Source organism: Athene noctua, chromosome 2 (assembly GCF_965140245.1).
Source record: "Athene noctua chromosome 2, bAthNoc1.hap1.1, whole genome shotgun sequence".
NCBI lineage: Eukaryota > Metazoa > Chordata > Aves > Strigiformes > Strigidae > Athene > Athene noctua.
Genome location: NC_134038.1, coordinates 67,920,454 through 67,944,362, shown reverse-complemented (window position 1 = coordinate 67,944,362; position 23,909 = coordinate 67,920,454). Strand labels below are relative to the sequence as shown.

The 23,909-nt window shown below is 39.9% G+C and overlaps 1 protein-coding gene across 1 annotated transcript; it reads right to left on the bottom strand.

Annotated features, from left to right (window-relative positions):
- Positions 1 to 13: 13 nt before the first annotated feature.
- SLC39A6 (solute carrier family 39 member 6) lies at positions 14 to 22,645 on the bottom strand. Its single transcript, XM_074899372.1, has 10 exons — positions 22,571 to 22,645; positions 20,654 to 21,402; positions 19,662 to 19,842; positions 19,222 to 19,391; positions 17,769 to 17,981; positions 16,130 to 16,199; positions 14,417 to 14,794; positions 7,365 to 7,445; positions 5,199 to 5,389; positions 14 to 4,443 (listed from the first exon to the last, which is right to left on the bottom strand). Exons 2-10 carry the CDS (start codon positions 21,374 to 21,376, stop codon positions 4,291 to 4,293), a joined length of 2,160 nt encoding a protein of 719 aa, XP_074755473.1. The 5' UTR covers positions 21,377 to 21,402; positions 22,571 to 22,645; the 3' UTR covers positions 14 to 4,290.
- Between the last annotated feature and the right edge of the window lie 1,264 nt (positions 22,646 to 23,909).

Below are 23,909 nucleotides of genomic sequence, written 5' to 3'. Positions count from 1 at the left end.
GCATTTGGTTCAGTGGTTTATTTTCTCTAGCACAAAGCAATACAATAATAGCTATAGTAATCACATATGCACCAAAAAGTATTTTAAATAAAAAAACACTGCATGAAAACATCTTTTGTTTCTTGCATGTGGCAAACAAAACAACCCAGTTTTTCCCACAGACATTTCAATTATGCTGGTCTCTCAGTTGAGGCAGCAGTAGAGCCACTGTGAATCCCATTTTAGCCTTGACTGTATTTTACATAATCGAGCTGTGCTCTCACACCACATTTGGCATCCTTCTGTGTGCCCTGGCCACAAAAGAGCAGAGAAACTGTACCAGTACCTGAACTCCACGGGCTGGGCAGGTTGAGACCTTCCACACCTTTGTTTTGACTCTCACTGCACACAGTAACTACACACACCTTTACTGTACAGTTACAGGCCAAAACCCTTAGAAGAACATGTTACCAAAAAAAAAAATCAAACTGATTCCAGCATTGATTGCCTATTCTGTTTACCTGCATTTAGTGCAGACACTAAACAGCTTATAAAATACACAAAACAGAGACACTTCCATTTATCAGCTGGAATAGCCAGGCATGTTACACTGCTGCAGAAAAATACATGCATAAAAATAAAATGCTGCTTATAGGCTCTGCCCCATCAGTTTGTCAAACCATGAGGATTTTCAATGCAAGTACACTGCAACAGATGCAGATTCTACTTTATAATGCTGACCAAGGGAAAAAAAAAAAAACACACCAAAACAAAACCACACAAACTTTTGTCATCTTGCTGGTACAAACCTACAGCAGGTTTCAGTCTACAGTCTGCTGAACTACTAGTTTGGAGAGCTGTCAATCATGGACATTTCACAAGGATTAAAGAGCACTGAATGGGCAGAACATGTTTGTGCCTAGCTTACTGAGGCATTTCTGCCCACATTCTAAAAGGCAATTTATTTTTCATGTTGTTACATTAGCAATGTGTTTTGATACACAGATATTTTTAGTATCAGTTGATTGCATCAAAAGCCAGACAAGAACCCACTGGAAACACTGACACGTGTAGATCTCCACAATTTAGTTATAGATCTTAAAATCTTAGGCAACATTAGGCTACATGGTTACTTCCTATGTCATCTCCAGCACATGGAAAAGCCCAGCTGAACAAGCAGCTATTACGGTTGTAGGCTAACAGAAACCACTAGTAAAAAAACAAAGTCAATTGAGCTCATCCAAGTCTGAAATCCCCCATGACCAAAGAGATGGAGCATGTCCCATTTCTGTAACAGCTGAGGGTGTAAGACAGAAGGCAAAAGACACACAGGCTGAAGCACACCAAGTTCATGGTGGTTTACCAGACCACTTGTAAACACCGTGCCCAAGCCCTACAAAAGCCACCAGGATGCAGTGAGGTTGCACCTCAGACACTGCATTTCAGCAGAACAGAGCTGTGATGGGAAGCCTGGAGGGAAGGAGGGGAGAAGTCTCACTGAATTTTTTGCCCAGGAATGAATCTTGCTTGTGAGGAGGAGCACAGGAGCATGAACTGAGGCACAGCAGCTCCAACAGTGACCAGCACCATCACCCCTAGCAAAGGTGAGACTCATTTAAACAGGTCAGAGTCAAATCAGATCACTCCAAAGGGTGGTTCAACTGCAATACAGACATCAGGAAGAGACGTCCAGAGGAAAAGCAGACACATTGAGAGATCTGGAATGAGGTAGGACTGCTAAGTCGGTATAGGAAAATGCAGTAGTCAAGGCATAGAAAACTCTGTTTTGACAGGTTTAGTGCATATGTATGTGTCAGCATGGCTGTTTTGAACTTATTTGTTTTGCTAAAGAAGCAAGCAGTGATATGCACATGTCAGAAACAAAACAGCCTTCCATAAGCCAAAGTATTCAATCACTAGAGGTAGCAAAGAAAAGATGAAGATCAGCAGGCAGGTTTTTGGCAGAGTTTAGCTACAGCAAAGTCAAGCAATGAACATAGCACAGGTAAGGGCAGAAGTATTGTAAGAGTTTAGACTGAAGGAATACGTTACTTTCTCTTCAGAGTTCAAATAAGCAAACACTTGAAGAGCATGGAGGATACAGAAGCAAGTGGTAGATATGTATCCATTTTTCATTGTACTTACAGATATTACTAATACAACCTTGGGAACACTTGAATGTTTGCTACAATAAAACAGTAAAAAGAGCACAGGATGGATGATCAAGGAGATGCTATAAAAAATTGTACCAGACTGCTACAGTACCATGGCATGACTCTTCTGTTCAGAGGTATGCTTCTAACAAAAAGTTCAGCAGCTTAACCAAAATGCAGTAACGTAGAATAAAAGACACACAAAATGTAAAGTGCTTGATTAAGGGAGGGAATGCACCTATATTTTGTCAGTGTTCTTGTTAGAGATGAAAGCCCAGCACCCAGAATAGCTTCTAGTGATGGAAAGTTAAGTTGCAGGGGGAAGAAAGTGAGTGCTTCCAGACAGAAGACTGTTCTTCTCTACGAAGAACTGTTCACCAAGCAAAGAGATACATGTATGAACACGTGCAGATCTTGGGGAGCTGCTAACACCCCACCACCGTGTAGTGCTCAGGATGCATCAGCAGAGCTGAAGGAAGCATGCGTTTCTCTAGCCCCTGACTTCAAAGGAGGCAAGGAACAGGATTTCATCACTTGTGTGACAAAGATTAAATCTCAATCTTGTCAACCTGAGGGAAGACTGAAGAGGCAAAGCTAATATTCCACTGACTGCAGAAAGTCCTGCAATCCCCATTTCTTAACTAGTAAAACAAAACTCCAAAACCTCTCAATTCATTCCAAACATCTATTTCTGAGCTGACAGTGGTTTTGGCTTTCATCATATGACAAAGATATGCCAGACTGTTTTAACCTAGTATTATCAAACACAGATACTATCATACATAGCATTATCAAATACTTCCTCTTTTCCTCTTCAAGATTTTATTCAGCTGATGATTTGAAATAGTGGTAAACCTGAATCATTAAGTTCTAATTGTTATACTTCTGGAATTTTTAAAGCTCGCTAGTTAATATAGCATAATTCTGTTACTTATTTATACGGAAGTGCTTAACATTCACCTTCCTTGTGAATGCAGAGTTGATTTATTCTGCCATTATCTTTTTCATCCTCCTTCCTTCTGTTAGTTTCAGGGTGGTTAAAATATTAAAACTGTAAGCTCAAGCTACATACTTACGTGTACATTTACAATTATCCTTAACATCCTGCTTCCCCATATATGCTGTCAAAGAAATCTTGCTATTTTGGAATTCTCAGCTTTAGTTGTTGCAAAGAATGTAACTGTTTTGCAAGCACAGGTTTGTGTGCAATCACACTGAAATAGAAGTAGTCAGCTCTCCCACTCAGCTCATTTCCCAGAGTAAATCAACACTTTAAGGAAGCTTTTGTAGTAAATTACTGTCTCAGCCTGTAGCACTCCTCCCCTTCATAGCAAGCAGACTTTAATACACCTTTTCCATTTCAGGCAGCGTAAGTGGGATATAGCACTACATTAGAAGTCTTTTTGATGGAATTCACATATATTAGAGCCAGAGCTATGCTTTTACAATCTAATAGCTATACTTTTGTTACTCATTTGAGAAATCTGTGAAGAGCAACTCACATCAGAAGGGAAGAAACAAGTAAAACATTTGGTGCAAGCATTTAAAACAATATTTCACAAGAATTTGTTTGGAGTAGAAACCAACTGGAGTAAGACAAAAAATCCACAGGCTATTGAAAGAAGACTCACATAAAAAGGATGGAGTGGACTGATCTGTCACTCTATGGATGCAGAAGATGAGTTTCTACCAATATAATCACATGCTACCTATTACACATCTTTTTCTGGTTTAACACTGCTCATTCTGCTTTGTATCTACTGATTTTGATTGTGCTAAAATAAAAACCACTGTCATTTTATTTCTTTAAACCAGCAAAACCAAAGTAAAAAAAAGTTACATATAATTACATACAGTAAATAAATTTACTAAAAAACCAACCCTCACACCCCCAGACAACATCCTTTAATAGATTTGGCACTTTCACCATGTTTCACTAAGTACAACTTTTCACAGTACCGTATGCAATGCTAAATCCTAAGGAAAAAAGCCCAACTTACAGTTTTCATTTCTATCAAGGGAGAGAAGGGAGAGAGGGACACAAAGCACACCAATAAAATATCTAGTCTATATCAAATGTACCTCTCCATTAAGGAATTTAATAGAAAAAACCTACCACTTATAATTTAACACCAAGCGCTCTTCCTGGCAACCAGGATTACAGGTTTATGCTGAACACAATCTTATGTTCAAATACGGAGATAAGCAGCATTATCCCAAAACCCAATAGAATCCCAGCATTCTGTAACAGAAAATATCCCCAGCGGCTACATCCATGATCACTGGCATCATTGTGGAGCATTTCAGGCACCTAAACAAACAAGAAAGTGTTAAATGGCTTCAAAATAAACAGCTACTTCAAACCCCATTCTTCAAACATGAGGCATAAAGTAGCAGAGTCTTACTCCTCTGGTCTTTCCTGCTAACTGCATTAATACTGAATTAGGTGTCACTCAACATGAACATTATCAGTCTGTTTTCATATTTAGAGACAATATGTAGTGTTCTAATCACTGTTTTAATAATAATTATGCTGATGTCTTAAGACAGCCATTTACTCGGGATATGATTATTTACCAACTCAATCAAGCTACACCAAGAATTTTATTAAGATAGTTAAGTTTTCACAAACATCCACCAAATACTTCGTACTTCTGTACAAACATACTTCCGAGGTAGAGTACAGGTTTTCTGTCTTCATCCCAAGCAGCAGTAATGATTTAATGCAAGAGCTGAAGCACATTTTTTTGGTGCCAGTAGTGTGCAACTTGCAGTCTTACTGGATATCTGCCATACTGTCAGAAGCAAATTTTTTACTTTACTTCTGCTGTTAACTGCCTCTGTTTAACAACTAAGGGAGAAAAATCTCTGTTCCTACAGTAATCTAAATAAAAGCAATCTTCCTGAACATTTAACTGAGCAGTTACACCACATACTCATCAACACATTAAAGCACAGAAAAATCTAAGTGAGGGAGAAGAGATGGAAGAATTTGAGATCAAAAGTATAATTAGCATTAATTCTTAAACTATATTATATAAAATTCAAGTAGGTCTACCCACTTACCATATCCACAAGAGCCACATACATGAACAAGCCAGCAGTAAGTGCAAATATCCACATTGAAACATTGTCTGCATAATGACCTATAAGAATCCCAGTTGCCATTCCAAGATAGGCCAGCATAGCTGACAGAGCATTATAAAGCACAGCTTGCTTGACAGTCATACCAGCTTTTAGAAGTACGGCAAAATCTCCTACAACATGGAAAAAACAAGTTTTCATCTTCAGGTAACTACTGCAGTATTCACGAGTTTTCTTCCTTACAAGATTAGCATATTATTTTTATGCTGCTGTCTGCCTTATTTTTTCCTTCATACAATCAGAAATCATCAGGAGATAGAAAATTAAAAAGTGCACATGAAGAACAACACAGCAACAAACACGGTAAGTTTATAACCTTAAAATTCTAAGTTGGAAGAACCAGCTTTTAGTGCAGTTTGCATTTAAACCAACACTAAAATACTGTAGTACCTGATCTGCATGTGCATTCTAAAGAAGTTTCTAAAATAAAATATTCACACTTGACTGCATAAAGCAGTGGCGATGATTCCATTTATTACCCTGTAAATACTCCTTGTACTTTAAGTCTGTTTCATAAATTTAGGAATAATGTCTTAATTTCTGTAAACTATCCTTAACGTCTTATTTTTACTTGAAGGAATGGCAGACTACCAGCCAGGAACAGGTTTTCCATAATTCAGAATAGAATTTTTTTTTGTTTATACAAATTAGATCTAAACTAGAGTAAGATAATATAAGCTTATTATTTGGAAATAAAATGGATTCTATATAAAAATGTAAGTTATCTCCAGTTAAAACTAAATGAAAGCAATCTTCAAAGCTGAGTAATTTGTTAACAACAGGTTTTCCCACATGATATTGCAATGAAGATGAACTGGTATGTTATAAACATTGTTTAGCATTAACAAAAGAATGATCCAATTTTATCCCCAGCTAATCCCATTTGTTTCAATATCCCTATGCCACTTCATGTCTTCTCCTAATGAGGGTATCTCTGTCAAGTTTTGTGCTGATTTAAAAAGTATGATTTAAATTTTGAAAGATTTTACTTGCTTCCAAAACCAACAAAAACATTTGAATCTAAAATTGAGATTCATAACATTAATTTTGTATATTTGTACTAAGGACATTTAGTACATAAGTAATTCAAGTTCCACAATTCCCGTAGAATTTATATTAAGATGAACAAGACTCAATTCCTCCTATGTCATGAAACCAGGTATGTTTTCTCCAGGGTAATGTATTTCTGGTTTGACACTATTTTTCAAACAGACAAATATATCAGACTGTTTAATAAATAGTTCAATGCATACACAAAGAGGTTTACAAGTTCCATTAAATGAAGTCAAACCTTCTACTTTCTAGGGAATGAAAACCTTAAAAAAATACAAGCAAACTGAAAAAATTACTTCATTCCATATACCAAGTATGACTGTGGCCATGACAGCTAAGAAAGAAATACCAATTGCACATTCAAGATGATTTGACAATTGAAAAGATCAGCTTCATTCCAAATTAAAGTAAGCAGCTACGTCCTGTTCTCACAAGCTGCCCTGCAAAAAAGGGCCAAACACTAAACTCACAACATAAGACATGTTCATTCCCATGAGAAGTTATGGTCATGAATTTAAATCACTTGAGCTTGAAAGACAAACTATTTCTAGGAAAGATTTCTAAATAGTTCCAAATTTAAATTTAGAGCTACAGCAGTTCTTTGCAAGACTTAATGAAAAAGCAGCAAAAGCTATGCAGGAGTTTGATGAATTGTGACCTTCCTTTTAACAGCACAAACACATGAATAAAATTAAACAGAGATGTGAGAAAAACAGATTCTAACATGCATTCTCCTGCAATTCATAACTTATGTTGCTAAGGAGAATAAAAACCGTACTATACAGAACAAGTTGTAAGTAACTGCAAGAACCATTGAGTTTTACATAAAGTAGCTGAAATATTTAGATTTTTAAAAGGAAGATTAATTCAATTAAGAAATGTCTTTAAAAATTAAAAATATTAAGTAGATAATCTGACACAGATTAAGTTTTCTGACCAAATTTTACTGTGCCACAGAATAAAAAAACTTATAATTCTCCAAAGTGCACCTGTAAGTACCTACACCTGCAGCATATGGAAGTACTGGAGTCTTACCTAGCTCATGAGGTAATTCATGGCAAAACACAGCCACAGAAGTGCTTAAACCACTAGAGAGCCCTTCAGTAAAGGCTGCTCCTATGAAAATACAGGAAAAAAACATTAGTACATATTCAGACATCAATTATAGAAGCACTGTTGCATATGCTTGTATCAGATTAGGACACATTAGTTTCACTCAAATTTTTCTTATGCTTGTGGAAGCATTTAAACTTTAACTGAACAGTTGTTTAGGATTCAGAAATTTCTAAATCAGCAGCAACATAAAACCAAACTTCACTATCTTATTTCTGAATTAAGCCAAATACCTTTCAGCAACAAAAAATGCAATAAATGGAAATACTGTCAGAAGAGACACTTTTTTAAAGATACAAGGAAAGAAGGCAGCTCAACTGTCTGAGAGCCAGGCACTGGAAGAGAAGCCAGTTCAACATTAAAGAGGCTATATAGTCACATGAAATCAGCAGGGAAAGATATGTACAAGCAGCCTAGAATTCATGAAGTAAACTATTGTACTTTAAGTGGAGGAAAAAAAACTCACTAAAACACCTTAAACTAGTTCAACAGTCCTCATTTTTCTTGTTTTCTCCACTCCTGTTGCTTGCTATTTTTCTTACTTGACAGCAGCTCAGGAGGAAGCAGCGGGCAGCAGGGCTGAACCACAGCTCTCACACAGCACGGGAGGTCCCCGCCTGCCTGGGGAGTCTCACAGAGGGATGCAGCAGAGCCACATCCAGCTTCCTCTTCAGCTGCTACCAGAAGCGTGCCAGCAAACAAGGCGCTGCCAATAAGGCGCCTAAGAGGCAGGAGGCCACGTCACCGTAGTTGGCATGCGAAGGGACCCAGGAGTACTGCTCACAGAGGAAGAGATACAACGGCTATGAGGCCACAGGAGACAATCCCCTCTCTGCTGGGGTTGCCACCCCCAGTACTCCAGCAGCCTCTACCCAGATGTAACTTCTGAGGGACAGCTATCCAGGTCTTCAGCTGCAAGGAATGACTGATGCTTCTCCCTATGGTGACAACTGCAGCAGTTTTACCTCTGGGATGCATGCTGTGGCACCCAGTGAAGGAGATGCAAAAAGCAGTGAGCAGGCATCTCCAGATGAGGGATAATGGACAAGGGATTGAAAGGGTCTTAAGAGGTTCTACAGAGGCAAAAGCCCAAGCCCCTTCAGACTAAAGAGGAAGGCAGCACCAAAAGTAACACTGGAACAGGAAACAAGAATTCCCAGATGGGTAAGATTTGAAATAGTGAAGCCTGACAACAGGAAGAATACTCCAACCCCACTTGCAGCTGCTAATCTAAAAAACATGGTCACGACCCCAACAACAGTGAGAAGATAAATGAGTTCTGCCTAGCCCAGAATGTTCCTTCAGCACATCATATTAGGGCCAGCAACACAAAAAGAAGGGAAAGGTTTTTAGTGATAGGAGATTCCCTCCCATGCAGGATAGAGGGCAGAGGCAGATCTGCTGACCAGAACTACTGCCCAGGGCAGTCCATTGCTTGTCCAGAGCCTGCCCTGATGATGCTGTGGAGATATCAGAAAAGCTCATTTGGCCCATCACAGATAGGTAGACTGCCTAAAAAAGACAGAATACAAGTCACATTATGTTTTGGGCTATCTACATAAAGGAGTTCCTTGACTGCAAAGAGCTCCAGTATAAAACTACATATGAAAGTGGTTCCTTGTGCCTATCGAGTCTCCTGGTCACAATCAGAATAACACCAGGAACAGTTAGAAATCACCCCACCAAGAAAAGGTGGTGGATAAGGCTACCTGTGAACAACCACACAAGACATCACTATTCACATGAGTTTTCAGCTGTGAAGGTAACAGCACTGGGCACACAATCCAGGATGTTTGTGTGGGCAATGGTTTCCCAATACAAATGATAGAAGAGCCAGCCAGGATTAGAATTCTACTTGATCTGCTGCTCAAAAAGAAGGAAGAACTGATGGCAAGTACAGAAAGAAGGCGTCTTGAACTCCAGTGTGCATGAGGTAGTTGAGGATACAGAAGGAGGCTGGGAAAGGAAGGAGCAAATTAAGACTAGATTTTAATGAAGCAGACTAACTTAAGAATTGCAGAAGAAAATACCCTGAGAATCAAAGGGGACAAAATGCCCAAGAGGTGGCTGATTTGTAAAGCATGTTTAACAGAGTGCACAAATGAACTACCCTGTTTGTGCAAGAACACTAGGACTTCCAACAGAAAACATGCCAGCTAAGCAGAGTGTGTCTTAATGAATTAAGACTCAAAAAGGAGGCACACAGGAAATAGAAACAAAGACTGGCAACAGGGAAGATAAAAAGCAATGAAATAAAAATGAGGAAGACCAAACCCCAGCTAGAGCCAAGACTAATAAGACACCAAGGATAACAAGAAACAGTTCTACAGGAATGTTAGTTGAGGAAAAATATTCAGGAAAATTTTCGGTCTGTTGATGTATGGGGAAAGGAACCAAGCCGTAGACATAAAAAAAGGCTGAAGCAGCAGCACCACCTTCACCTCAATCTTCACAGACAAAGCCTGATCCCGGCACCATTCCAGAAAGAAAGGGACAGTGAACAGCAGAAAAGAAATAGTTTTGGAGATGCTTAGGAAAAGCTGGAAATGCTCAGATGCATCTTGGGATGGGACTCACCCAAGGGCACTGACAGAACTGACTGATGATGCTGCAAGGCTGCAGTCTATCATCTATGGAAAACCATATCTATAGAAGGCCCCAGTGGAACTCCAGGAAAAGGATAACATCATTCCCATCTTTAAAGCAAAGAACAGGATTCAGGGTACAGTCAGCCTCACCACAGTTCCTGGAAAGATCATGTTAAATATCCTCTTCAGTTTCCTCTCCAAATGCTTGACTCAGCTTGAGGAAATTACTGACTATAGAGATGGCAACAGCAGTGAATATAACAGAACTTGACTTTAGTAGGATTTCTGACACTATCTCCTACAGCAGTCTCATCTGTAAGCAGAGGAAATACGGGCTTGACAGTTAGATGACTGCACACTGGCTGGACTGCTGGACTAACAGGGCTTGATGCCTGGCTAGGAACAAATAAGAGTTCACCAGGACAAATACTGTGACCCATTTTCTTCCATATCTTCACTAATGATCTGAATGAAACCAACTGCACCATCAGCAAATATGCAGATGACACAAAAGTTGAGGAGCAGGGGGGAGTAAATAAGGTCTAAGTTAACACATCAAGCACTAGAGTGTTAGACAAGACAGACCATGGTAAACTTGAAGATCAGGCCAACAGAAATCTTACTACATTCAAAAAGGAAAAGTGGGAAGTTCTGAACATGGGAGAGAAAAGCCTCATGCATTAGTACAAGGTAGGAACTGGCTGGCTGAAATAGCCTTCCTAAAAAGGATGTGAGGATTATGATGGACAAGTAGAGTACAAGCCAACAGCATGCTTTCACTGCAAGTCCAGTGAACCACAAACTGCATAGTTTTAGAAGGTGGCCAGTATACCAAGTTCATATACTCCTCTGCTATGTACTGGTGAGGCTGTTGCTGGATTCTCTGTCCACTTTGGACAGTTCAAGATGGACCTGAATACTCTTAATTTAACAGAGGCTGACAAGATGATCAGAGGTCAGGACAGATGACACAACAAGGGGAGAAGCTGCAAATCAAACTTTGGAAGCTTTGGGCTGGACACAGCTAAAACTTCCCTTATTAAGAAAACAGGAGCACAACCTAGTAGAGGTCAGCCACAGATGCGGCAGAATCTCCCCACCTGTGAAGGTTTTCAAGGCTTGGTGTGGAAAACCATGACTGACCCAACCTAGTGTTCTCAAGAGCTATTTCAAGCAAAGCCTTCAACTAGATGACCTCTAGAGGTCACCCATTTCTAGACTATTTGTGAAGTCGAATTCAGAGGTGCACAGCATGCAAGACAAAAACTTTTTTGACTTGAGACCTCACAGCAGGAGTATTTTCCATTGCACTCTAAGACACTTGGTCATAGTAATCTACACAGTAATTAACAGGTAAGTGACAGTGCTGCTTGACTAGCAAAAGGTTATTAGTGAACACTATCAATCTTTTCTAGGTATCAGTCTGTTTCTGCCACCTCCAAACATTGCTTTATAGTTTCGGAGTCAGATAGAGGCAGACAGGACAGCTACAGTCATCTGCTACTAAGACAGGACAATTCATCAGCATTCAATCAGGCTTCAGTTTGAGAAAACTAGAAAAAAAAATAGAGGAAGGTAAAAGGTAATTAGCTTCTCCCATGCCTGCATCCTAAATACTCCTCTACAGGTTCCTCTGTATTACTATCTCTATACAATGTATTCTCAGTCTTACCACTTATTAGAGAAAACCTAAAAATATAAGAATCCAGTAAATTTAATTTTGGGACCACAAAGGCAAGTCAAACAAAACGTAACTGCTTTGCAAAGTACTTAGGTGGCAGATACAGCTGTACACTGCACAGATACATAGCAACCGAAGTACAAGCTTAAATAACAGGAATATCTATTTTTCACTGTTAAAAGATGTCTTGAAACATTAAGTAATTGAAGACTACATTAATATATCTGGTATTACCCCCTCTCAAGAGGTTGATTTAATAGTGTCATGGTATCTTAAAATAAACTTTTAAGATATCACTTCTCAAAAAAGAAAGAAAAAATATATGTGCAAGATTAATGTAAAAATAGTATTTGGCATTTTAGTTATTTAGTTGAAGCTACACAGAAAAGTTCAAATCGCAGAAGATCATTCTGTACAAATTCAGATGCAACTGTTCCATACTTTAACAGAAAAATAAGCACTTTTAAATCTTATTCCTACATAATTAGCACATCACATTTGAGGAAAAAAGTAACTGATGCAAGTTATGAATAACAAATGCCATGAAATAAATGAGCTTAAGTGAAGGGTTACTCTGGCTAAAGTTACCCTCACAGAAGCATTCATATCTTCATTTCAATACAGGTAAAATACTATACAAGTAGTACTGGCGTTTTCACATCATCAAAACGATTTTTTCCATAATCCTTTAAGCTACATCCAGAACTGAAGGAAAGTCACATTTCCATTGCTACACAGCAGGACTTCTAAAGGCTTACTGAACAAGTGAGAGAAATAGCTTTTATTAGCCTTCCTCACACTTTTCCTTTCATAACTATGAAGTCATAGCTTTTTCCCAAGTCTTCCTAATGCTAAGAGGTAATTGATTCTGTATGTCATTTGTATGCAAATCCTCCTCTTTCAGCCACATTTTCACTACTGATCTGCTCAGAAAGTTATATTCCATGCTTCAACTTTCATCAAAAATTAGATTAAATCAGAAAGTGTCTTTTCACATTATACTTTGAATTGACTGAATCTGAACAACTGCAAATACTGTTGTGAGAAAATAATTACTGGGTTTTCTCCTCAAACAAGAATGAACTTGTTTCTACAGTAAAATTTACAGAAAGACTGATACTGCTGAACTGACCCCAGTATGCTATACAAGCTGAAAATTAATCCAATACCTGTAAAGATAAGTCTTAAATACTGAAGTCAAGATTCCAAAAGACTAGCATAAGAACTGAAGATTACTGGTTTTACTTCACTTTCTCTAGCTTACTTTAACCTTTTAAATTTAAAATACCTGTGGTCTAGCTCTCCTTCTAGAAAAAAAATGAAGTTCCCAAACCTCATCTCTCTCAGCCAGAAGACCAAAATATAATATTCAGTCTGTTATTTTTGTGATAAAGTAGTATTTTCAACTGAAGCATTGTCAAAAAAGACTGAACTACAACATGTAAGGGAAAACTAGGGACATAAACAAGATAAATGTTCTGTTTACATGTAAAGTAACTGTTTACATTTAAATTTTAAAAGTGAACTATTACACTTAAAGAATAAGTTTGAGTAGAGTATGACTACTGTTTAAGAAAATATTTTTTTTAAGTACTTTTTCAAGAAGAGAGACTGAGCCTGTTTTGAGACTGAGTACAGCACACTGAGCATCTGAAGGAATCTATGTATGCTACACTCCCATAATTGATAGATACACTCAGTCCAAAGTCCTGCACACAGAGGCAACATACAGTGGCTTTACTGGTATCTTCTCCATGAATTCTATTTCTGACAGGTAATAGCTAACTGATGTCCTATTAATTATTCCCCTACTCTCACATTCCTATGATATAAAAAAGCATCACAGACCTTCTCTGGAAGGTTAGTACAAGCACTAGGAAGAACTGCAGTGCTGCTCTTTAGCAGACAGTAAAACCTGAGAATCTGGATATGATAGGACTGCTGTGCAGTAATTGTAAAAGCACCTTAGAGAACATAACGCCTTGGACCAAATTCATTTTACAGTAAAATGAATGCACGCCTACCTCCCACAGCAAAAAAAAAAAAAAAAAAATCACACATATATACATTGCCCAATTCATTGGGGTAATCTTCAGACTAAAGCAGACTGAAACCACGACGCCATCTCCTTACTAACCAACGCTCTGGGGAAACTTATACATGATGTGTAACCAGTACAGGCAAAGCCAGATGTGCAAAGTACAGAACCTGACCTTGCTATGTAAGAAGTAAAGATGGAAGGCAAAAAGAATTAAAGCCGCCAATGATACTAGTGGCCTGACTGAAGTGAAAACCAGTTAATTTATATGTGATCAAAACGACAAGCTTGGATTTAAAGGTTTTTAAGAACTGCTGAGCACTTGCAGTCTTTGACATAAAGTCAGCTCTAAATCCTAAATATTGTTTTATAAGCCTAGCTTTAGTCTTGAAAAATGTTAGCTCTAACTTTGCTGAAAGTACGAAATAAAGCAAAGTTTACAGATTTCCTAAAGAAACATAGTTGTGAGGACACAGCTTTTTCATTTGTCACCAATATCCAGGTTGTTAAACTGATTTTTCTTATTCATTTGAAGCTGCTATCAGATAGTAGTTTAGGCTTCAGAAATCCTCCACTTATTATGTTCCTAATAAAGAGATAAGTGACAGCAAGAAGAATTCTCTGTCCTCACATACAACAAAGGTGCAGTGTCCAAGCCAGCACTTACCAATTGCTAGGCCATCACTAAAATTGTGTAGTCCATCTCCCATAATCACCATCCATGCCAGAGTTGCTATCCCTGCATCCTTCAGTTCTTCACGTGAGTAGCGCTGACTGTGACTGTGGGGATGATGGTTCTGATGATGATGGTGATGCAGAATATGATGGTAGTCATGGTGATGATGACTGAGATGATCTGTCTGTCCTAGTGTATCGTGTAAGTGAGAATGACATTTGTTTCTACAGCCCCTGGACACATATTCATTGTCAACCTCCTCTTGACGAGAATGAGCTATCATTACTTCTTCTTCTTCTTGTACAATTGGCTGCTGAGAAATGAAGGGCGATGGATCTTGAGAGTCTGTCCCCAGATAGCCCTCAGGCCCTGTTATAAAAACCCAGGGTATAATATTAAACATTTTTTAAATCACCTAGGAAACAAAGATACAATACACAAGTTGAATAAGTGATGCAGTAAGGAGGAAACTAATAAGTCAGGGTTGAGACTGATACCCCGGTTTTTTGTTCCAGAAGCTTTTTCCCCAAGGGTTTCCACAAATCATTCTTTTTTAATCAGATCTCCAAAATTATTCGCAATAGTTCAAAATAAGACATACTTTTAGTTTCTATCCCCTCCTACTGAAGCAGTCCCTATGTTATGGTCACAAATGCCTCCTAAGAGGAGTATCCATCTTTTAGTCTAAGACCTGGTGCAATTTAGACACAACAGCACAAGGCTCTGTGTCCCAGTTTCACAGCATGAAGGCTGTTAGTTCAATTGTTTCAGAAAGATGAAGTGTCTGGATAGCATATGTCATTTATTCCTCTTAGGGATGAAGAATAAGAATGTAGAAGAGGATTATGCTACAGATAATTTTGGAAACTCCTGTATTTCATATAAGCACAGGACCTTAAGTGTGAACACCTGAAAAATAAACAATCAAAAATAAAAGTCATCAATGCAGACCATGAAGCATCCCCATATAAACATTAGTGTCACACTAAGGTTAGTTATTTTAACTAACTCCTAAAACTTGCTAATTTTTTCCAAAAAATACACTTTTTTCCTGCATTACCAACAACTCTTTCATTAGCTATAAAATTATTCTGAATTATTCTGAGAAACGGAATGCCTTTTTTAGCTACAAGGACTAACAATATTTAATGAAGTGTGTTTTGGCTTACAGCATGATCTTGGGGACACAATATCATTTGCAGTCCAAATACTGGTCCAAATCAAATACAGTCCAAATCAAGTAAACTCTAGGATTTTAGATTATTGACCTTATAAATAAATACTCAAACTAACAAAATCCAGACTTAAGATAAACAGAAATCTAAATAATGGATCACGCACTTCAGATCTAATAGTTTAAAGAGAAGTGTAGAAGCCAGTAGGTACAGCTGTAGTTGCAACAGGCATAGCCAGAAGAGCTTCACCAAATGACTTCAACTTCTGCTGTTAAATCCAGAATTAACAGCTTAATATCTCAAAACTGTGAATTCGCTACTTCCAACCCATCGATCCTTTTTAAAGGAAAGCATAGACCAGCAGAGCTAGTCCTCTACATATCTGTGCAGACAGGTTTTGTTTTGAAAAGAATTCAAGTAAGCAGAAATCCAGCCTACAGTAAAACAGATCTATGAGCTACCATCAATCAGGTGGTTTTTAAACAGTACTGCTGCAAAATAACAACTGTGCAATATTACTGAGACTTACGATCATCTGTATCTAACTTTTCTTCATTTGCTGAAAACTTCTTACTTTCTCCATCATCTTCATTTTTTTTCTTATTCCAAAAGAAAATACTGTAGTTACGAATATTTTACTTATTTTTCAGGATATACATGAGCAACATTATATTCACAATATTTATGCAGCCTCCACAGAAAGAGTACAACATGGAAGCCATATAAAGAGTGACGAAGAGGAACATTAGAAACTCAGCTAAGTACAGTAAAACAGCAAAGGTTCCTCAGGCTCCATAGGAAGAAAAAACCCAACAACACCCCACATGCGTAAATATCCGTCGTTTTTACATGTGGAAAAGCAGAGGGGTTTATCTGAGAAGCAAAACATATCAAATACTGAATAAAAGTTATTCTGCTAATTCCTTTCCATTGTAATGTCAGTATATGTTTTCTAGTGTACTGAAGCAAAACCAAAAATCTGTAATCATTGCTCACTCATGTCTGTATCACAACAATTTATGATCAGTGACTTGGTATCTAGAACAGCATAACTAGACTAACGGGAAATCTATTCCCAGTGGCTGAGAGGACATAGAAAATACCTGCTTTGCTTGGAGCTCTTCATGTCCTCTCCTGGCAAATAAGTTAACTAGAAATGGAGAAAGCAATCCTGTTGCTTGCAGTTAGTTTAGCTTCAGTATAAGCCACACTAACACAACCTCCTGTGACGCAAGTTAAAGAGCTTACATGGCATCTGCTCTGAGACTGCTGCCTCAATGACCAATTTAACAATAAAACTAAACAGAGATTATCAGTCATTGGGGTAGCTTCAAAGTAAACTGATTTGTAGGCCAAATAATTAGTAGTTTACTAACATTCTTTAAGCAAAGCTTAGGATATCACCAGCTTTCACCATATCTTTTTACTGAGTCAACTTCTACATCATTGTTTACTCCTGGCTACACTAGTCTTTAAAGAACTCAGCCACCAATAATTGGTGAGTTACCAACATCTATGACCTGCCAAAATTCAGTTATTATTTACCTTCCACATAAACAGCAATCTGAAAGCCATATTGCTCTTTTTGGGAGGAGAGAAGGGGAAGAAACAAGGGGCTTGGCAGACTGTAGTTCCAAACAGAACGCTATCTGATGCAGTCACTTTCTACAGTGTAGCTGGATGCTCAGTTATGTAAGAACTTACTGCCACCCTTACCATTTTGTGTAAGTGCCCCCCTCAACCGGAGTACAATAACTGTATGAGGCCATCTTATTTCATCCAGTATGAGAAGTAAAACAATAAGAACAGTTTAGATAGTTATACAAATTGCCTTGAGATGTCAGAAGGAAGTCAACAGTGAACAGTAACTTCTTAAATCACTCTGCTAAAACAAAGTGTGCAATTGGATTGCTGCTTATTAAACAATTCACTATAGTGTCAAGCCTGTACTATGTCTCTGGTTAAGGAAACAGTTCAGCGCTCTTCCATAACAGGACCACACAAAAGAGTTATGTAGTTTAAAAGTATAATGCGTCACTTCTATAAATTAAATTATAACATTAATCAAGCCAATCACTATTAAATTCAGACAGATATGATACTCAAAAGTTTGTATTCACAAAATGGTCATGCAATACAATATAGCTTCAAAATAATAGTATCTCTACCTTTTTCTTTTTGTCTTTAAACTGCTTTATTAAAGTGATCAAATGCTCCACTAGAAACATGAAATATAAGCCTCCAAGTGCTGTAAGTCCCTTCCATGTAGAATCCAGGTAAGCACTCTCCTCTGTACTTTGAAAAACAAGGTGTTTGAACGTAGAGCCTTTGTTTTGTTCAAGCAGAGGTTTTTCGTGGTGATGGTGATGGTTTCCATGAGACTAAGGGGAGAACCAAATGGGGAAAGTCATTATACTCAAAAGAACCTGTAAGAAACATAGAAAGTATTCTTCACATTCTTTGCCTCAAATCTGGAGTCCAGACTTGACAATTTTCATGGGGTAAAAGATCTGGATACAAATTTCAACAGTTAAAAAGAAATCTTTTGATAGTAAGAAACATTGCAAGGATTGAGAGTAGGCCTTGGTATTTACCCTCTCACTGAGGCTACACGTAGACTGCTCAATACAAGATGTGCAACCGCTCCCACAGAAATTCCTGACACTGTCAAGGAAACTTCATTTTAAGTGGTAGTCACAGGCAGCACACCAATTACTCTCCCATCTAAGATGGCTCATAGACATCAAATGCCTTTTTATGCAAGAAATTTAGCAGAAATTTCCATCCAAAATTCTTCCCCTCCTCACTGGCTATTGATACATTCTCTATCAAAAAACTTCTAGTACACCTCACATGTTTACATTTACACAACCTCACATAGCAAAAAAAATTAACTGAAAGGAAGAACCACCACCTAATGAATTACAGGCAGGAATCAGAAGCCACCACAGCATCTGCAGTTGTTTTCACTCATCTTATCTGAAAGATGGAACAAATTATCTTTGGGGAGCAGGGGGAAGCAGGATGGAGGAATGTCCGTTTAAGAGCTTCAAGAAAGGTAGAAATTTAGCAATCGTATTCCAATTTCAGTGTCCATATTACATAACCACAATATGTAACTCCAAAGTCTATCAATTAATGTTTTCCCAGTACCTCTGAAATGTTTGATCCTGATGAAAATTACAACAGATAAGCAGTCAACATAAATGGCTGATAACAGAAAATAGCGGATTATCTACTCCACTTTTAAAGTGTGCAGTGAGTGATTTCCACTATCTATAAAGTTCATTACACTGGAAAAAGAAAATAGACAGCATTGCAGTAAGTGACTAAAAACATTTATACAAAATTCTTGCATGCAAGGAACACTGGGTGATTTGACAGTATGTATGACTAAGAACAGGGAATAGATTGAGAGATAACAGCATGAAGTTCACTCTAAGGACTGTGAAATGAATGACACTAACAGTTCCAAATGGAAAACGATTCCATCAAATAACCTACAAGGCTGAGAAATGACTCACCAAATAAGTATTAGTAGGGATTAAAATTATCACTAAGAAGGACAGACAGATGTCAAATTCTCTGCTTTGAGATAATGAAACAGTAATTAATACTTACATGTGGAAGGAGATGTAAGAAAGCATCTCCACTCAAAGTCCCCACAGCCAATGCCACAAGAAAACTTAGAAGAAATTTGAAAAATACACGATTCATAAGCGGTACCAATATAACACCCAATAAGGAAAGAAAACTGATGACAGAGATGGATATAAAGCCACCGATCCAAGCTGGTAAAAAAAAGAGAAAAGTAACAATAAGTAACAGTTGTATGAGATTTTGTTTGCTTAACATTGTTATCAAACACTCCTGATCATTTGATTAATTAGATGTTAACAAATGGTATGCAATAAAGACTTCTACCTAGGCATGGTCAAGTACCAAAAGAAAACTACAAGTTTCTTCCAGCTTTGAAATACGTTTCTCAAGTTTATTACCAACACACACAGGCTTCCAATAAGCTTTTATTCCATGTTAAAAAAACAAACCCAAAAACCTACCTATTTGCAGAGAGTAACTTTTTGGAGGAGTTTCAGCTTTTTCACTAGTTGCATGGACTATGCAGTATTTACCATCGATCTGATTAATAAGAGCTGGACAGAGATAACTGAATTCTGTAGCAGTCAACAACACCTGAGTGCCTATTCCATGGGACTGCATCAGTTTTGATGCACTGGAGCACTGTGGAAAGACACATGTGTTAAAGATTAACCAGAACCAAAATAGGCGATATATCTCAAGAGGACTGCACATCCAACTTCAACAGAAATGCAGTTGTACCACATGAAAAGTTACATCAACAGTAATTAAAAATGGGTAACAAACCAATTTAGTAAGAACTGTACCTCCACATCCCTTCTGGTCCAGAAAGCTAGTCTGGGAATCTGGCTAGGTGATGCATAATTATCAAACATTCTCAGTACAAAGGGGTCACGTGCTTTGCTGTGCAAATAGAAACAGCAAAGCACTTTTCATTCAGTTTTAGATGCCATATAAAGAAGTAGTAACAAGGTTAAATACTTTTTTATAGAAGTGATTACTGTGGAAAGTCTTGCACAGAGGTGTTCTGCATACACTTCCTCCAGGGAAGATCTCCCCACTGTACAACCTAGAGTTTTGCTGGGTTTAAACAACAGTAGTACTTCTGCCCTGACTAATGCTAAGTGTTTTTCATTTTTAGCAGTATTTTTAAATACTATATAAATAATAAATATGCAGAATTAAACATATGCTTATACTTAATATAAGTACATGTTTCTTTTTAGGAAAAATTAAGAGTAACTAGATTGCATACATGTTTTCCCAAGCTTGTGAACATAACATGACATTCCTTCAAAATGTTAAGTTTCAAGGAAAGTTGTTTGTGTTTTGCTATGAGTATTGTTACACCACAAAGCTTGCACCCAGTTAAATGATGAACACCTAACAAATAAGCCATAACAACATTCCTGGTGGATCTGGATTCCCAGGAATACAACAGAATCAGTCTCACCTCTTGGGTATTTTGGTTTTTCAGTTTATAATACAGGTAACTTCCTCTTTCCGATTCCTTTGGGGAAGCATGAGATTCATTTGCTTTGCTGTTAGCAAGCCAGCTTGCGTTGCTGCCACCTGTGGCATTAACAGCATTAGAGCTGGTCAGACCTAAACGAGCAACCAGCTTGACTTCCCCAGGTTGCACATTCTGTAATTCAGAGTGGCCATCTGTGGGAGCAGTGATGATAGAGGCTGTTATTTCATTAATGGTGTTCTTGCTGCGTACAAAGTTCTGATGATGTTCCACATTCTCTACTTTATGAGACTCCTTTGAGTGACTGTTCCTGTGGTCTTTGTTAGCATCAGATTCATGGTTTGGACAAACAGTCTTCTCTGAGTTTCTACTCAGCGAAATGTGATTATGATGAAGGTGATGATCATGGTCATGATCATGGTCATGATCTATTTTAATCCTTTTAATTTTATCTATACCTATGTTCTGGAGTAGTTTTCTAAACCCTTCAATCGACAGAGAGTTGTTTTCTCCGTAACGATGAAAAAGTTCTTGAAGGTGATACCTCTGTATTAATACTGCCAAGTCAATATTAACACCAGCTGCCTTTTCTGGAAAAGTTCTCTCTGATGTATGCACAACAGTAGCTGTCTCCACTCCGTGATAACTTTCACACAGTAGTATGGAAAACGATACAAGGAGAGTGACTGGTACAGCAGTCTCCATCACAGTTTCTTTCTAGCAGTTAAAATCTAGAAAAAGAAAATTTTAACAGTTTGCATAAAACTGATCACAGCTTCCTCTATAATAGATGTTCATTAATTTGCTTAAACAAAAGAAACACATAACAAATCAAAACAAAACCCGATCAAAGTATGGATGCAGTAAAAGAGCGATTTAAGTTGCTTACACATTCAGGATTTTTCCCAGATGCATGGCCTCAGGCAACGGATGAAGCTGCATACTACAGGGAGGTCACTGGCCATACACACCCCACAGGTATAAGTATACCTTTGTTTAGCTTGGCCTGAGTCAGTTTTCTAACACAAGCTAAACAATAAGCCCATCCTCAAAGGTGTGCCAACTGGGGTCTAGGTTAGGCTTTTTCTTATGCTTAAAAGAAGCCTTATGATTTCACTCTTAGCACGGAATAAGTAGTAAAAATTATATGTTCCTGCTTAAAAAACATAATTCCCAACCTTCCATCGCTGGATTTGCCAGAGGTCTCGGCAAACCAGCGGGCTGAGTTTTGAGCACGCCATAAAAAAAAAAAAAGTTTTAGATGCTGTCACATTCTGTGTGCGTTTTAACACTGCTGTCGTACAACTCCTTTCACTCCGCAGGCTGACCGCTGCTGTGGAGCATAAATATTCCCTAAGGCACTCTAGCAAGGCTGGGAATTAACTAATGTTTAGGCCACGTGCAGAACGATGTCAGAGCCGCCTCAGCCCTTTTCCAGGGAGGCGCAGGGAACACAACACAACACGGAGAACTTCACAGCTCTCACAAGATTCTCTTCAGCCTTGGGAGCCCAACACCACCGCCGGCACCCGCGGCAGCGCCGGTGCTCACGGTCCCCGCCGCAAACGGCACGGGGGGGGAGGAGGAGGCGGTGCCCCCGGAGACCCGCGCTCCCCACGACAGCCAAGGAGCTCCCCACGGCCCCCAGCGGGCACAGGCCGGGAGGGGCGGCGCCGCCGCCGCTCCCCGGGCCGCGTGTAACCGCTCCCCGCGGGTTGCCAGCGCACGCCGGGGGCGGGGAGGGGCACAGCCCCGCAGCTAGGCAGCGCCCGGCCCCGCCTCACCCGGCGGCGGTTCCAGCGGCCCGGCCCGCTCCGCAGTCACCGGCCCCGCGACCTGCCCGCCGCCGCGGTGGTGGTGGAGGAGGAGGAAGGGGGGGGGGGGAAGGTGGGGTGTTACCTCGCTCGGCCGCCGCCGGGCCGCGCCGCCAGACCCTTCCGCCGCTGCCCACGCGCGCCCGCCAGGCGCTCCCCGCCCCGTCCCTTCCTTTTCCGGGTACGGCGGCCGTTACGCGTCTCTCCGGCGGCCAATGGAGAAGCGGGGCGGGCGTCACGTGGGGACGGCGGAGCGCGTGGCGGCGGCGGCGGGCGGCTTCGAGAAGGGTGGTGCAGCCGCCGCCGGCGCCTGTGAGGGCGGTGGCGAGGGAAGGCCCCGCCGCCTCCCCCTCCCAGTGTGTCGCCGCCCCTCACAGTGCCGCTGCCCTGCGGGAGCGGGCGGTGGGCGCTGCTCCGGCGTACCGGGGATCTGTAGCGACCGCCTGTCCCGGCCCGGCCCGGCTCTGCTCGGCTGCGCTCGGCTGCGGGAGAGGCCCTCGGCCTGGAGAGCTCAGGAGGGCCCGGGAGGAACTGTGTCAGCTGGGGAAGGGCAAAGCCGGTGAGAGTCAGCGTTAGGGAGGTGGTGACCCAGGAGCATGTGGCTGAATTCCAAGGGGTTCCTTATTTCTGAAAATACAGACAGTTTGGATTTAGTGTTGTTGGGAAGATGGGGGTTCCTTGGGAGGTGTAAAATACTCCCATGGGACTTAAATCGACTGTAGATGGGAATCAGAGCAACGCTCCCTGAGAGCACCAGGCATTCTGGGCTTGCAGCCATGGTTCAGGTGAACATGCTGGGCGTGGTAGCATCCCTAAAGGGTTTTGTACAAGGACTCCCTGTCCTGGAAAGGGTACGTGCGTGGGCAAGCAAGGACTGGAAGTGGACTGACTAGTTGTAAACAAGGGGTGTGGGTAAATGGCAAGCAACCTCGTCATTTTTTGATGACATCTGGTAGGGTATTGCAGTGAGCGCTGTTTGGTTGAACATGTCGTTACAACTAATGATCTGGCAGAAGAAAACTGCACTCTGTGCACGAGTGGACCAAAGAGACAAATAGGACTGAGATCACCTGGGGCAAAGGCTTGAAACTTGCTGAAAAGTAATGCTTTCTTCTGAATAGGCATACTGTAGTTTTCAAATGTTGCTTTGCTGTGCCACTTTTCTTAACTTCCCATGACCAGTGTATGTCCCAGGCACAGCCTCTCTTGTGTTTCTTTCTTCCCCCACCACTTCCAGAGTTTCATTTCCTACCATCACATCGATTAATATTGCTAGTGTATTGGGTGTAGTTCTGCTTACCAGCTGGCTTTGGAATTTGGCTTCTCTTGTGTAATCAATTGCCAAGGTTTTTCAGCTTGCTGGAGGAAGGACTGAATCTTGCCCTAGGATCTGGGTTTACCGATGGCTCCTGAATGTTATGCCA

Coding starts and splice junctions, on each gene's coding strand:
- SLC39A6 (XM_074899372.1), bottom strand. CDS start 21,376: ATGGAGACTGCTGTACCAGTCACTCTCCTTGTATCGTTTTCCATACTA. Junction 17,982..19,221: donor TCTTACATCTCCTTCCACAT/GTAAGTATTAAT, acceptor TTCTCCCCTTAG/TCTCATGGAAACCATCACCA. Junction 5,390..7,364: donor TGAATTACCTCATGAGCTAG/GTAAGACTCCAG, acceptor TCCATGTTGTAG/GAGATTTTGCCGTACTTCTA.